Source organism: Rhea pennata, chromosome 3, assembly GCF_028389875.1.
Source record: "Rhea pennata isolate bPtePen1 chromosome 3, bPtePen1.pri, whole genome shotgun sequence".
In the NCBI taxonomy this organism is placed as follows: domain Eukaryota; kingdom Metazoa; phylum Chordata; class Aves; order Rheiformes; family Rheidae; genus Rhea; species Rhea pennata.
The window spans coordinates 8,601,193-8,617,458 of record NC_084665.1 but is presented as its reverse complement, the minus strand read 5'-3'; the positions used below and the strand labels follow the sequence as shown (position 1 = coordinate 8,617,458).

General features: G+C 40.6%; 1 protein-coding gene and 1 long non-coding RNA gene across 5 annotated transcripts; one reads left to right on the top strand and one right to left on the bottom strand.

Moving 5' to 3' along the window:
- Positions 1-633: 633 nt before the first annotated feature.
- Positions 634-5,723, top strand: LOC134138198 (uncharacterized). 2 transcript variants are annotated; one of them, XR_009957831.1, is made up of 4 exons: positions 634-842; positions 1,702-1,761; positions 2,980-3,158; positions 5,393-5,723. It is a non-coding gene; the product is annotated as an uncharacterized LOC134138198 (long non-coding RNA). The 2 variants fall into 2 exon arrangements; XR_009957832.1 differs by lacking the exon at positions 5,393-5,723 and having other exon boundaries at positions 2,980-3,397.
- On the bottom strand, positions 3,528-15,622 carry LOC134138197 (activator of 90 kDa heat shock protein ATPase homolog 2-like). 3 transcript variants are annotated; one of them, XR_009957830.1, is made up of 10 exons: positions 15,364-15,622; positions 15,042-15,232; positions 10,404-10,489; positions 9,662-9,776; positions 8,976-9,067; positions 8,323-8,439; positions 6,982-7,083; positions 5,548-5,599; positions 3,965-5,294; positions 3,528-3,689 (listed from the first exon to the last, which is right to left on the bottom strand). XR_009957830.1 is itself a non-coding variant. In XM_062571522.1 (9 exons), the coding sequence occupies exons 1-9, from the start codon at positions 15,441-15,443 to the stop codon at positions 5,119-5,121; spliced, it is 1,011 nt and encodes a 336-aa protein (XP_062427506.1). In that variant the 5' UTR covers positions 15,444-15,622; the 3' UTR covers positions 3,741-5,118. The 3 variants fall into 3 exon arrangements, 2 of the variants coding, with proteins under 2 accessions (XP_062427506.1, XP_062427507.1); XM_062571522.1 differs by lacking the exon at positions 3,528-3,689 and having other exon boundaries at positions 3,741-5,294; XM_062571523.1 differs by lacking the exons at positions 3,528-3,689; positions 9,662-9,776; positions 10,404-10,489 and having other exon boundaries at positions 3,741-5,294.
- Positions 15,623-16,266: the final 644 nt, after the last annotated feature.

Below are 16,266 nucleotides of genomic sequence, written 5' to 3'. Positions count from 1 at the left end.
TTCTTAACTTCGACCTGCGTTAGCCTGTTCTTGCCCCCCCACCGGCACCATCTGCAGTTTTCCTTTCCTTTTCTCCGCCCCGGCTGCCTCTGCGGCCCCTCCGTCTCGCTGTGCCCCTCGCTTTCCTGGCCGCTCCGCCGCCTCCTGAAATGCGAAGCTGACTCTGTCATCTCCCTCCTGTCACGTTTCCTTGTGTGTATTCTGAGTAACGCCCGTTTTCTGTGAGATCTGATTTTTGATGGTTCTGGTTTTAACCTCTGATTAAACTCCATTTTCAGCTTCATTTTCCAGTTTATCTCATTTGGTTTTCTGCTATCTTTAAAACACACCTGTGTTAGCTTTTTCTCTTCTGAATTCCTTCGTTCTGTCCATTACTTTGTGTTGTTCTGCGTCACTCGCTCAGCCCGTGATTCTGTTGTGCAGTGCTTTTGTGACTTCATCTCTTTGCATTGCTCCATTATTTTTACTTTCTGTAATTAATAATTTGTCATAAAGCTTACACTGTAAGCTTTGTAACAAAATAACAAGCCCTCTTCTTCCTGCATTTACTACCACTGTAATGATGCTGCCGATTGCTCTCATTGTTCAGATTTCAAGTAATTATGTTTTATTCTTCAGGCGTAATTTTATTAGTATTTCTAATACTAATCAGCTTCTCCATAGATTTTAACTTCAAAGAAATTATCAACAGCATCTCGTCAAACTTCCACGTAATTAGCAAGAGAATTCATCTATCGACTCTTCGGCCAGGCGTAGTCATTTGTGGCTAACATCTGTTTAGGAAGATACTCCTGGCGCAATCTGAGCCCTTCAAGAGATGAGGAGCCCACCACCGCTCTTGGGTAAGTAGTCTCAGTTATTAATCACTCTTTTAAAAGCGTGCGTCTGTCTCTTGCTACGCTGTCTGACTTCAGCGTCCAGTTAGTGCAGTTCGTTTGGCTTTATTTTGTCATACAGGTTCCTGCTGACCACAGGGTCACACCACAACCGTGCTAGTACAGAGCAGGGTTACCTGACTTGCGGTTGTTCTTTTTCCTCTTACTTTGAAATCTTTTAAGTAGTGGAACCAAATATAAGCATGCTATCGTAGTCATGATTTCATAAATGACACACACTGATCTATTTCTACCTCTTCCATCTTCCACAATTAACCTCAGTCCGTCCGCTTGCAGCACTGCAGTGTGCAGCTGGTCACTGACTATGTCCTTCAAGTTATTTTCGGAATGCTTTCCCCTACAGGTCTGTTCGTGTGTTTTGCAAATGCTATCAGGTGTAACTTTTGTGTTTTGTATTTGTGACAATAGCTGAAAGTATAGTTGGCCATTTAGAACCCTGCTAGAAATCCATTTAGCTGATGATTGTTTTCCATTGAGAGGGACTCGTGGAAGTTACAATTTCGTACTGTTTCAGTGATGCGGTACGTTGGGTTACGATGGCTCTTGAAGCAGAACGCCCTTCAGTAGCAAGGCAGGCACTGTAGGTCAGCTGCGGTCTGTTACACCAGTAGTTCCCTTTGCAACCTCATCAAAAAGCTAGATCAAATTGTTTGACAACGCAGTAAGGAACATGCTGATTAGCTTTAATTAAAAGATCATCCTTTAGTTCTAAACTGAATCCAATACTAGCTTGTGCATTATTTTGCTCAAAAATTGTGTCAAGATAAACAGAAATAGTAACTCTTACTGCTCTTTCTTCCATTAGCTTCCAGTTTCCCCTGTAAACAGTCTTTCTGCAAATTTTTTCAGGCCTTTTGGAACAAAAGTAAGTGATACCTGCACAAACTTGTTTCCACTTTCTTCTGCTCTTCAAATTTTTCACCCGTTTCTTTTTCTCATGTCCTTCATTTTCCGTGTTCTGTAGGCCAGTTTCTTAGTACCCTCCCTTTTTCTTTAAGTCATTTTGTGGTTTATCTTTCTTTGCCTTCAAGGATGCTATTTTTCTGTTTTTGAAAAATAGATCTCTTAACTTCCTCTCTGCTGGAGCTTTGTCTCGAAGCTTTCATTCTCTGCCATGGCTCTTTGTATTAATTAGCAATTCTTTAAAATTGATGAATCCTTTTCCCTGTCTGTACTTTCTTGGGGACTTGCTCAGCCTCCCATGATTTCAACTACCGTCTTCTGTCACTGACTCAGTTCCATGCTGCTAAATCCCGCCTCTCATCTAGCGTTTGTGTATTTCCTTCCGGGGGTCCCATCGCTCGTTTAACCCCTTCAAAACTGAGCTTTTAGAACACTTCCTCCTCTCACCGCCTTCCCTGGGCGTATAGTCCATACCAGCCCCCCTCTGCCTCCTCGACTTCGAGATCATCCTTTACTCTGATTTTCTGCTACCAGTATTCTCTTATGAAGATCTATTACAAACTTGGTCTTTCACCCTTAAATTCTTTTATACTCGGACACCCAGTTTCCCAGAATCTTACTGCATTTTGAAAGCTCATGTCACAAACAAAATTCCCTCTCCTCCTTCCTGCTGTCACTTCTTTCACAGTCCTCGCTCTGCCTGTAGTTAACGTCTGTACTCATCAATCTCATTTTAAATGCAGGTTTCCCACAAAATTTGTGTTTATTTTCCTCAGACTCTATATGCCTCTACTGCTAACGTTTTCTGTTGTGTTATGTTGTGAACCTTCAGGATAGGGAACTCCTAGCAGAGACTTGTTCAGAAAACAAACTACATTTAGTATGCCAAGAAAGTCATTTATCATCGTATTGTTACTAAATGAGCTGAGATTCCAAACCTTGCTCAAGTAGTTTAACATTCTTCAATGTGTGGAATTCTTGCAAAGGCTACAAGAAATTTTAGCACCTGAGAATAAATTGTTTTGCCTAAGACACCAATTGTACTTTGTATACCCTGGTGCTAGAAATCCTTCTGAAGGCAACTTGGCACAAGTAAAATGCGCTTTTGTTTTCTGCATTCTGAAGTAACTCTGCAGAATCAGCGTTTCAGGTCAGCAACCTGATGCTCTTGTACCCCCAGTGAAGACAGGAGGAGTCCTGGAGCGCTGGTGAAGCAGAATGGGAAGTGATGCTCTCCGCTGCTGACTGTCAGGACAGAGCCAAAACCAGTCAATCGAGGGCTCATTGTTGAAGTGCAAGCAGAATTTATTGCCCCCTTCTGCTGACAGCGGAGGGCCAGCCTACCCGCAGGATGAAAAGGTAGATACTTTCCTTCGTGTTTTTAATTTAAACTTAGCTTGTACCTATCAGACTTACAGACACGCAGGCGTGAAGGAGCAGGAGGCACGCTTAAGAGGAAACGTCACCTTGAGCTTACTGCACCTTTCACTGAAGAGGAAACGAGGGCTGGTAGGGGCTGTTCTTTCTCTTCCAGCCTCAGCCCCACCAGCAGAGGTCACAAAGCTTTTGGGGGCAGTAACAGGGGCGGCACTTGGGACCACAAGTCATTTCTTTTTTTTTGAACTGATAACTGGTCCAGGGTATTACTCCTGCTGTTGGAAGCAGACAAGAAAGTTCAGGCTAGCAGAACATACTAGTGGGCGCTTAGGACCCCCAAATGCAGGCTTTTTCTAGCCAGTTGGGAAAAATGGTATGAGACACTCCCAAAACAGTGCTAAGGGTGTGGGATCCACTGTTTGACGAAACTTGTGATTTTTGGGTGGGGTATTCTTTGGATGAAGTAAGAGCCTACTCTCAGATACCAAGTTGTCACAAGAGCTCTTGGACTATCTACAAAAAAAAAAAAAATAGTTCAGCCTAGTTTCAATTCAAGGATCTCAGTTTAAACCTAGATTTTTCACGTTTATTTAAAGGTTGCGTCTTGGTCAATTAACAAAGGCTGAAAGTCATTTTAGTGTACAAAAGCAGTTAGTATTTTTATCCTTGCGTATTTATGAAGCATTCAGGAAAACAAACATAAGCCTGATCTACTAAGAACACGTTATTTCCCAAGGGAGTGTGTTTTTCAGCTTCTATATGGACACCTGAAACAAATAATGCAGTACCTGGGGGTGTGGGGAGGGCGAGTCTTTGTGCTTTTGTCCTGTCCGTATTAGGCGTTCCTTCTTTTTTACAACAAACTCTTCCTAAGCTCACAGAGGACACAGTCTGCTGAGACCTTAAGGGAAAACCGCTGCCCTAGGGAAGGGGAGCAAATCTTCAGCTTCTGGACTGATCAGAGTTTGTCTGCAGGCTGCCATATGTTGGTGTCCTGTAAAATAAAGTATGTAGGGCTTATGCTCTATACCTATCAGGTATCAGTTATGGAAAAAATACACTGCATGTACAATCATTTTATTGATGCAACCAGCTTTTCCAAAGGCAGCTTGCCCTTTCTTGGTCAATTTCATTGTTTCAAATTGCGTATTTAATTCATACACCTTTTATAAAGCATGTGAAAAATGTTATCCATGCTAATCTCAACGTGGTTATGATTAAGAATAATGATTCTTTACTTAAAAATTCCAGCTATTCCCCTGTCAAATCTATCTAAAAGATGTTTGCTTTACTTTGAGCTATGGGATTGCAAAGAGCCATAAATGATTTAGGTGGAAGGTTTGCAGAATTCTAAAAGAAAAGCACTATTACTCTTCATTTCTTCTAAAGTAAATTTCACACTGAGGTCAAATAAGGGAATAAAGTGCATGCAGAGATACACTTCATACCAACCATAATCACATTACACTGTTATCTTTCCCTAAAACTGTCTATAAAGTTGGAAAGAAACACAGTCTGCAGTTAAAACAATCTCAAAATATTTAAAGAGGCTGTAAACTATATCCCCCATATTTATTAGAAGTTATAATTTATTAGAAGTTTTATAATCCCATTTCCTAGAGGCACAATTTTGCCACTTGATGAACTGACTGTTAAAGAAAGAACTGCAACTGCTTTCTACTGATTCATTTAGCTTAGCTACCTATGATGGTAATACTGCAGCTGACTCATACTTACTCTCTGAAGTTAAGCTGTAGGCAAGTAGAACAAAATCCATCTTAACAGGCCATCTTATTTACTAAAAATCCATAAATAATGCTTAAATTATATACAGTATCATAGAAGTGGGTCTTTATTCTTCCCACAAATAAATTATTTCTTTAAAAAACAAATGTTAACAATTTATAAAAAGTAATGCCCTAACAAAACTACAGTGCAGTTATCATTCAGTACTGTCTTTGGATTGTTGCAATAAAATATGTATTTCTTCAAAATACTGCTTCTTCCAACATAGTCTTGTACTATCTTCATTAGACACAGGAACTCCTTTGCACTCCAACTGCAGTTCTGTTTGAGCTGCCATATCCTTGAAATTCAAGGCAACCGTTGCATAATGTTCTGAAGGAAGAAAAGATGATATATTTGAAGTGTTTGTTAAAAGGGTTAAATCTGTTGTACCTAATTTTGTATCTACTTTTCCCTGCCTCTGTGTGAAGCCTGTTTTCACAGATGACAACTTCTATGGGCACCTGGCTTTGGTCCGAAGACTACAAAGGAAGCAAGCTTCCAGTTAACTAGTCTGTCAACTGTCATGTTTGTTCCTTCTCTATTTCAAGTATAGCCTCTATTAAAGGGCCTCCAATAGACTCACCATCCGGCCAGTTTCTACATCTCCATTTCAAGACAATTCTTTGGCTTGGAACCTGTAAAAGATAGAAGGTTTCCGCTCTCCATTAGCAAGTTTCTCTACTTTTGGAAAACTCACATTCTATCTACTCAATTCCCCCGTTGAAAAATATGAATATTATTTTAATAAAAGGAAGCATATCCACACAAACAAGGAGGTTGTGTGTTTTTTTTAAAAAAAAAGTTTTCATCAAGCTCAACTTGCTACATTCTGTTTTCTTCTCGATAGAACATGACCATGCTGATAACATACTAAACATGAAATACTGATCTGAAAGGGGCAAGAGTAGTAGTGTTTTCACTACTATTTCATAGTAGTGCATAGCATCTACTCTAGGCGTAGCATAGAGTATGCCCTTCATTTTCTGTTATGCTATACATCCTATTCTACTGTACCAGTTGGGCAGTGCCGCTTGAAAGAGATTTACAGCCTGGCATCCGCTCTGGTGAGAAGTGAGGGTAATGCTTCAGCGTAAGTACACTCATTAGTCAGCCGACCTTGGTCTCAATGCTCTAACTGTAAACTCTGCAGCGAACAGTACCAGGACTACAGCAGCTTTAAAGCATCATCATGCCTTCTCCTATTAATACCGTTTCCTTATCCTCACAACCGATTTCAGTGATCAGAGATGTTCTTACTAAGCCACAGTCTATCCTTTGATTGCTTTTAAATCTAAATGGTTCCTTATCTAGCTGCAAAGGTTGATGATCAGCAACATAACTAACTGTCTTCAGCTTCAACAGTGGTTATTACTAATAAAACCTTGAACCCAGGGTCTCAGATATAACAATTTTGCAGTTTTCCCACGCCCAACTGAAAACTTTCCAGAGTTAACAAATTCTGTAATCTGTGATATTTGCACTGTTGTCATCTGGACAAAAAAAAGATACCAATTCTAACCTCAGCATCTGTGTAGATGCTTTTTCAGAGGTTTCAAAAATTGAGCTGAATTCTAATGATAATCAAATTTTTACTTTCTATTTGCAAGAACAATTAGTTGGGGCAGAGTAACATTTAACCTCAACAGAGCAGAGATCATTTCTCTAGCGTTTCAGTTACAAGAAAAAAAAAAGTAATAGACTCGGGAAATAAATCTTAAACCTGTTTTTTTAACTCCTCCTAGTAAAGAAGGATGGTGCAGAAAATTTTCTCCTGAAGAGCAGTTCCTCAGGTTTAGCTGATGCCTGCTCTTTTCATGCGGGGAGGGAGGAGAGGGAAGGACGATAACCTAATTAATAAATGGCTATTTGTTGGGTGCATGATCTAGAGGAACTGAACATGTATTAGAGCAGTTGAAACATCTGAATCTTTTTTTTTTTTAATAACTCCAAGAAGAAACTGCTGCCCTACTTTTCAAGTGCAAAGTAGGAGCTTTATTCTGAAGTCCAACTTACTTACCAATTCTGCATATTCACCACTAACACAACCATCAAACATCTGAAGTTTCCCTCCTTTTTCAGCTTCAATCACAGCAGGACATTTGGAAAACTTCTGAACCAACTAGGAAAACAAGAACACCACATAAGAAGTCAGTTAAATACAAAGTTATAGTGATATATAATGCATCATATCACAAAACAAAGGAGGTTTGCTGAAGAAGTTGGATGGAAGGGCTACCTGAAATTAACACTATGTAAAACATGACTCTCTAAATGCTGATGGAGCTTTTAACTTTATACAGCACTCCACTGAGTTCTTGTCAGTACTAGTATACCTCAATGAGGTGACAGAATGAGAATATAAATGCCGAAAAACCTGTGGTCAATATGAAGACTGGTACAGACCTGAGTAAAGCACATACATACATACATACAGACGTGACTAGCTGATACAAGATTCGAGAATCAGCAAGACACAGCAGCACATAAAGGAAGAGCTGAGACCCATCAGAAGGCTTGTGTGAGGATTCTAATAATTTAAGTTCTTTCACATAAGCCCAAATTCTTTTGAAGGAGGCGCAACCAGAAGTAGTAATTTTATATACTGTACCCTATAAGCAACAGTGTCATTGCATCTAACAGTTAATCAAAATAATCTGCAAGCTGTGGATAACAACACTTATGTTACTGACCACTTTTTAAGATCTCAAATTGCAAGTATGGATATAAACTAAGCCTTTCTTATTAGCAAGGGAGAGTGTGACTGAGCTGCATACACACACACACACATACATAAACATGCAACCTCACTTTGATTAGTTGACTTCTTTTCTTCCTATAAAGGTAACAGAAAAAAAAAAAAGACTAAGCCACCCTAATAACCTCCGGTTAAAGAAGCAGAATGATCCTAGCGCCATGTTATAGTGCTTTCAAATCAGTATCTCAAAAACCTGAGAACTTGTCAAACTAGGTCAGATTCCTATCCTTTGTTCATTATTAGGAAACCATCACACTGACACTCCACCTCGACAACTGTCAAATCCTCTTGCACTTTCACCACTGAAATTCCTCACTAGTTTAAAAGAAATAAAATAATGATGAAGCTGTTCAGTAAAACAGCAAATTATCATAATACAAATCCTTAGGTGAAGCTGCAAGAAATGGGTAGCTCACAATACTTCAGTTTTTGATTGATCTTGGCTCTTACTACATTTAATGTGATCAGGGAATATTAGCTCTACTTGATACTATGAATATTATGTTTTATTACGCAAACATCTATTCTGATACAACAGCAGCCTCCTTTCTTGTACAGTTCTTTTTAAAGTTCTATTAACTAACTACTGCAAATGTCACTTACTTCCTTAGTTGTGAAGATGCCATAAAGTTCATCTGCTGGGGAGTTGAACATTTCTTTCATTAGAATCTTCACTGTTGGAATTTTTACACCAACAATATCCAAGGAATGCGGTGAATCCTGTAGAGCAAATATTCACATATATGATTGCATGATCAAACATTTAAAACTTTTGGAATGTCAGGATTGTTGTTACCTGTACAATCTTAAACATACTGTGTTGTGAATATACATGAATTATACAACCTACTTCCATATTTATCTGAGCATGTTCTTAATCATTACTAAATTAAGTGACAAAATTGTTTTAGTGTCTAATTCATTCCAAAGAAATCTGAAGGTAATTTTAGCCTGTGAGAAGTGAGCAGCGTAGATGAATTTCATTTCACCTTGTTGAAGCTAGAGCTGTCACAGAACAAAGCACAGAGGGTAACATCATTGGTATCCTCGCTCCTGCCCAGAGAACCTTTGCTCAGGTTCTGTGACAGGTCATTTCTGTACTACAGGTCCTGATCACAGCAGTGAGCCAGCAGTTCCACCCCAAGGCTTCATTTTTGCAGGTAGCCACAGAGATACACAGTTGTTACTATAGCAAGGTCTGAGGGGACTACCTTTATGGTAATAACAAACTTGTACAACACTTAAAGCTAGCGTACTTGCATGATGTTCCCACTTAGTCTTCTCTCAGCTGCCAGGTCCTGACCAATACCAGTAGCTTTTGTTGGCAGAATCATTCCCAAGGTAAACTCTGTAATGAAGGAAAGCATGATTCAGTATGAAACCAAGCTGTACGACCACCCTGCCATCTAGATCCACATAATGACAATGGCTGGCCAAAACTGAACAGTGTAGAAAGGGCCCTGCAACTCCTGAGCTTTCCTACTTTACCTGCATCTTTTATTAACTAACTAAGCTACCAAACAGCATTTTCCACTAAAAGCCAGGCTTTTAAAAGTTGTATCAACAAAAATGAATTGCATATTCCCATTAAGGTGTACACGATCCCCACAATTTTCTGAACAATGTATCAGAGAAATCACAAGTTGAAGGTAGGACCTTTCTTTGCTAGCCAATTGGTTGGTCTACAAGTCTTCAGTGATGGCCAGCATCACTGTCGTCAGTATGTGTAACAAAATACAACCTGGTCTCTATAGAAACGTCTCAAAACTGCCATGTTTGACAACAATAAAGGTTTTGTCTACTAAGACTAAAACTCTTTTTTTGTAATCTTAGCTGATGACAATTTAAGAAGAAAAATACAAACCCAAGGACCTGTCAGTGTATTGCCAGTCTGTTCAATGAAGATGACTGCAGAAAAATGCACTGAACTGTTCGAAATTACCTGTTTTGAGCGCCTTCAGATAATCTCTGAGGGCCTCTCTGACTTTCATGGTTCCTTCAGTTTTCATAAGATCCTTCAGAACATCCCCTTCCCCCTTCTTTTTGCTAACATTTATCTAGAAACAGAAAGAAAAACACAGAATCTAAGCAGTACCTTAACACTAGCCTTTTGGATTCTGACAAAAAAGGAAAATATTTTAGTTTTGTTTGTTTACTATATTCAGAGGACAGCTGCAATTTCAAGTTCATTATCTTCAGTTTATTGTATCTTACTAAAACTAAGTCCTCTTGGAGTTTCACTTAAATAAATGCAGTATCTCCATAGTAACTTTGTCAAGATCATCAAGTCTAAACAGAGTTGTCTTACTACACAGCAGAAGTTGAGTAATCTGTAGAAACCATAGTATCAATTACTACTCTACCAAAAAAGAAAGAAATTCTTTTTTTTTCCAGACTACACCCAAGTTCTTCTCAAATTTGGAGTTAATGCATTGTCATATACTACAATTAGCAAAAAACAAACAAACAAACAAAAAAACCTCTTCTTGTATGCAAGTTGGAGAACAAAGATAAGTTGTTACTTAAGTATGGAAAGTAAAAGACGTAATGAGCAAAACAAGCTATCTGAATCTAACTTATCCCACTTAATCGCAGGATAAATCAAAATATGATGCCTGTATGTTGATTCATGTTTTATTTAAGAATTCTGGACCTATATAGCCATATCAGTATTTCACACCTACCTCTGTATCATCTACCTCATTTTCTTCTGACAGGTTAGGAATTTCAACAGATCCCTTATGTTTCTCACCAGATTCTTTCACTGTACCTGTATTAACATAATGAATTCTTAAATGTATTATTAAAAACTACTTTCCCCATAACAGTAGTTTTACACTTGGAAATCAGTTGTACAGGTGTTATTTAAGTCTCAAAACATGTCAAACTACTTTTGTAATAAATTATTCACATAATTTTAATTTCCAGAACAGATGCATTAATGATGTATCTTCTAAATATGCCTTGCACTGTCATTCTTAGTGCTTTCCTCTTCAGTTATCAGCTGTTTTAATCCTTTCTACTTATGACTTATTTCTGCCAACAAAGAATGTGAATATAAAGGGGGGGGGGGGGAAATAACCCTCTCCTTCCTCTGAATTTGTCTGCCCTTTATTTCGGGGCTTGCTAGATGCTAGCTAGTCCTTCTCAGAAGTCTGAAAAGCTCCTACCATTCAATGCATGTTACCACAGCACAGAACGAAGCAGACATACGCGTGCATAATGGGGTATAATAGCAATGTACAAAATTGGAAGCTCTACTTCCAAATTCTTTGAGAATAATCCTTCCTACTTGTAGTAGTTTTACTGACAGTAATCATGGTACAAGTCAGAGTTGCGAGAGTTTGCAAGATCAGGTATTACACTCTGCTTCTGTAGCTTTCTGGGCAAAGGTCATCACAACTCCAGGTAGCTTTGCATACAAGTTCTGGAATATGAACCTGGCACCTTACTACTCTGCCTCAAACTTTACCGTAAAAAAGAGTGAATATAAGGTCTTAGTGTATTCATTCACTGAAGACACTTCCCCCTTACCCTGAAAAAGCACCTAGTTAATTAAATGTACTCTTTAGATGATTATGCTAAAATCTCTTCAGAAAGCAATAGAGGAAACATACAGTTCTGCCCCAAATCCCCCAAAGATATGAAGTTATCTTCATATTGTTTTATCACCTTAGTTGTCAAAACACTGCAACACAACAGACTTTATCAGTCTATCAGAAACACTCTAAAATACAAACAATTCACAGAGTTAAACACAACAGTGAAAAGAAGTTACCATAAAGGTCGATGGAGTATTTCTTTGGATCCTGCCACCTTCCAAGGTGGAAGAGCTAGCTAGCTTCAGCTATTACTTAACATCAACTTTTTTTTTTTTTTTTTTTTTTAAACTACCCTGAAATTACCACCAGGCTATAGGAGTCCACCATGCACAGATATAATCCAGTCTGCTATGGGTCAAGAGCACAGTAAAGTACATAAGAGAAATGCTTACACATTTCTTATCAAGCAAAAAAAGTGAATGACAAGTTACTGACATTAATACTACAAAGTGGAGTATGGTGCAAAGATCCAAGACCATAAGCACGGCATGTTAGGCAAAGTCTGTTAGCTGAAGCCCTGAAGTAGACAGCAATGCCCACAGAGCAAAGGGCTAAAAGCTGAAGACCTCCTCTCTTGGGCTTCCCACATACTCCCAGGAGAACTTGTCTCAAGTACAAAGCCATGTAAACTGGTTGATTATACAGTTACACCACTTCCGGATCTAGCACAGGTCACATGTAGCCATCTCAATTTTCTCTTTACTGCGTTCTTCCAGTTTCAGGGTTAGTACAGACAAAACTACGGAACATCATCTTTGCAGATTTTGAAACAAATCTTAGTTTCAGCTACCATGCCCGAAAAGGAAGTGCAAGAATGCAGCAACGGCTTTTGGAGGGAACAAAACACAAACTTGACTTCTATCAGTTCAGCTAATTCAATTAACCATTTTTAGAATTCTTACAATAAAGACTCCCAGACAGCAACGACAAGGAGGACAAATTTGTATCTACTAAAAAAAAGTAAATACTTTTTTTTTTCTTTTTTAAAACTACAGGAATTGCTTGTCCAAGGAATGAATAAAATATTATATATGTGCTAGTCAAGAAAGTCCAATCAGTTAACAGAGTTCATGTGGTTGTTCAGCATTATGGAAGTAGAAGTTAGGTTTAGTATCACGGTAACATAAGCAAAACTATTACCATTTTATTGATAAGATAGTCAAATAATTTGTTTAAAGCCCATAGGACTCCACTAACAGAGCTAGAAATAGAATCAGTTTTTGATTTCATGTCCATCTACTATTTTAGGAAGTTAACAGTGAAAGCACATTTTTCAGAAAGACCGACATATAAAACCACTGCTGAAATACCTGACTTTTAAAAGGAGATGCACCAGCTTTCATAAAGCTTCCATCACACATAGAATACTCCATTAAAATTCTCCTGACATCTTTTAACAAATGAAAGAGAGGACAGCCATTTTGCTCAATTTTGGTACCATTAAGTACCCTTACTTCCTCACTTTCATGTTCTGCAATCTAAATTGCTAATGGGGAATGTTTTTCTTCCCAAACTGGCTGAAAATTTCAGAAATTGTATCATCTTTTCCTTATATGTTCATACTTTAATCCTAGCTTCGTAATAAGTAAGAATTCCCTAAAAGACATGCAGAAGGACATAATTACAGCATTATTATTTTTAGCAGTTAAGTCTGAACTCTCATTTCTAATTCAGCATTCTCAAAAAATTGACACGATTGCTATTTTTTTAAGCAACTCTAAGTTCTTTTAGGCTTTCACTGTGCAGTAGAAAAATCTTTTAAATTGTAAGTTAACAAAGATACTTTTCACTCAGTATAACACTGAACTCAGCAAAGCAAATACCTAATGCAGTATTAACAGCTGTGTGTAGTTAAACACTGAAGAGCATAAAGACCTATTAGAGAAGGTAAAAAATATATATAGAGAGAAAAAGTCTTCACAGAAATACAAGCAAAAATTATAGTACCTGCCTACTTCTAAGCTGTATACAGTGCTGTGACATTGAAATAAAACATTTCAAGAACAAAACCAAACTAACCAGCATTTAAAGCTTGCCTGATTATAGCTGGTCAACTTAAAAGAAAAAAAAATAATTATTTTTGAACTTAGGCTGGAATTTGGTAAAACTCAGATTATTATAATTATTTAAATTGCACTGAAATAAAGTGTACTACACAGTATAATACTATGTTTGCCTTCCTCTCTGTTAATGTTCAGATGACTCTTACTAGGACTACTTCCCTAGTTTATAAAGTATCGATAGGTAACTATCAATATGTACTTAAAAACAAAAACCAATCCCATTTTAAGTCTCATATTATCACAGGAGCAGAGTTCAGTATATGTGCGTTGGTCTTTGCATCAAAGTAAATTGTAAAAATCCCAGAGAAACAAGAAAAAATACAGTCATAAGTAACTGCATTGGAAAGGCTGCATAAAAAGGAGTGTAAAATACAGGCAGCTCACTGGAGCAGTTAACAGAATTACCTGAAACACAGATCCAGAGACTACAGTCATGTTTTGGGATATAGGAAGTAAGAGAGGAAAAGACAACAGGGCCCTTGATAGGGCCCTACCTCCTACAGTAACATGAGCGGCCTAAGAAACGAGTATTGTATTTTGGGGAAGAACAGCCCATCATTTGGTGTTAAAACAGCCACATAAAGTTTCCCAGGCACACACTTTACATCAGCTATTCCTGCTTCTTATTCTGCTGCCAGAAAATACCAGAGATGGCTTACAATATGCCATCAAGTTTTAGGCCTCTTGTAAAGGGAAACAGTTCCTCAATGTAGCTATTTGCGTGTAATTCTCCTTCACCAAAAGATACATTATCAAGGCTGCAAATGAAGAACTGCCACAAGCAAAGACAACTGAGGATGCGCCCCCCGAGGAAGGTCACAAGTGCAAGCAGCACCACCAGAAAAAGCACAGACCCCTGTAACCAGTTTTCTTTCTTCACTGGGGAAGTCACAGTCCCTACTATCTCAAATAATAGCAAATAAAATCTAGTTTCTTTAGTTCCATTAGCCATTTTTTCCTAATATAATTCACTATCCTCAAGTCTGTGAAGAGTTCTAGAGAACAGTGTAAATTACACTGATTTTTTTTGGAGGTATCAGCACTTTTTAGTTTCTTGGTTCCTGTTATCACCATAGATGTATTAACCACAGAGATGTCATTCAGGCACACTAGAAAGACTTCAGCTAAAGCACACAACAGAGACCTCTCTGCAATTGCTTACTTCTTGGAAAGCAAGACGAGTAATGCCCCATTAACGTGACGCTAAACACTGCTGAGAAACACGTGTGCCACAAGAATTGGGAGAAGCAGCGATCTCGAAAGTCTAGATTGCTTTTATACGCATATAAAGATTTGCCACAGTTCAGGTTCACTCATCTGCAGATTTCCCTGTAATTTTGATTCAGGGTAATCAGCAAAAACACTGCTGCTTCCCAACTCAAGCGAGGCCGTTTGCTCTCCGAAGTAACACGCGCGTTACCGCAGGGAACACCCCCGACGCTGCAGGGCAGCTGGGCGCCGCAGAGCCCTAACCACCACCGTACACACGAGCGTGATCCCCGCCAACAGCCCGCAACCGCGGCCGCTCGGGCGCGCGGAGCGCCAAGCGCGCCTGAGGGCGCCTCACGGCGGCGGCAACGGCCGTTAACGGCCGCTCGCGCGTGAGCAACGCCCGCGCGCCGCGCCGCGCCGCGCCGCCCGCCGGCGCCGCCGTTACCTTTCCAGCTCAGCCGCAGGTTCCACTCGTAGAAGAAGATGAGCCGCCCTTTGCGGCTGCTGCAGGACGCCTCGCCTTCCACGTGCTTCAGGTCGCCGATCTCGCACCGCCCGGCCTCGCCCTCCACCACCAGCCCCTCCAGCACCTCCTTCAGCTTGCTCTTCGACCAGGCGGTCGCGTCCCGCTCCGTCCTGGGCCGGGGAGGCGGCAGCTCAGCGCCGGCCGACACCTTCCACCCCCCCCCCCGGCCCTCCCCTCCCGCGGCGCCGCCCCCTCCGTGCCCCGCGCCGCCGACCGGTAACGGCTGCCCCGCGCGCCTCACCAGTGCCAGTTATTGACGTTGGTGGCGTCCGCGCGCTCCTCCACGATCCAGCGCGGGTCCCCTTGCCCCCACTTGGCCATGGCGCTGCCCGCGCCGCCGCCGCAGTGCCCGCCGCTGCCGGCAGCCCAAGCCGCTTCCGCCGCCGGCGACCCAGCGAGAAGGTGCCAGAAACTTCCCCTCCCCCGTTCCTCGCTCCCCGCCGGAGGAGGAGGAGGAGGAGGAAGGCGGCGAGGCCGTGCCGCGCCGCCCTCCCTCCTGCCGCCCCTGCGCGGAGAGGGAGCCGGCGCGGAGAGGGAGGGGAAGCGGGAGGGCGGCGCCGCGGGCGCCTCCTCGGGGCGGTGGGTGGCTGCGGTGCCCGTGCGACGGGGGCGGCGGCGCCCGGCGGAGACCAGCGGAGACCAGCGGCTCCGCTGGAACCGGTACTTCCTAGCCGAAGAAAAGGCACCGCGTGAAGAGGAGACGCCACCCCGTCATTTTCAAAAGTAACAACGGTGGTAGATTGTCTGCAGAAGAACAGACAGTTATCTGAGGATTGAGAAATACTTGAATTAAAATAACGAGGAGGCCGTTTGAAATTATTTTATTGTGTTGCTATTTTACACATGCTATAAGGAATTAAATACAATTTGAGATACTGCTGCTCCCAGGGAAGTAATCATGAAATACAATCATTGTGTAGCCCCCCCTTTTTTTAGCTTGTATTTTTTTTTCCTATCCATGTCTTACAGCACAAACCACAGGAGCAGCAGGAGTTCAAATCTAGATAGCCTTCCCATATTTTGAGTACTCACTGAACTCTGTATTGTTCCAATAAGTATCACTGTGATTTTTCATAAAGAAAAGGTTTCTTCATCATGCATTTCTTCATTATTGTTGAAAAACAAGTCTTCATTATCAGGCTCA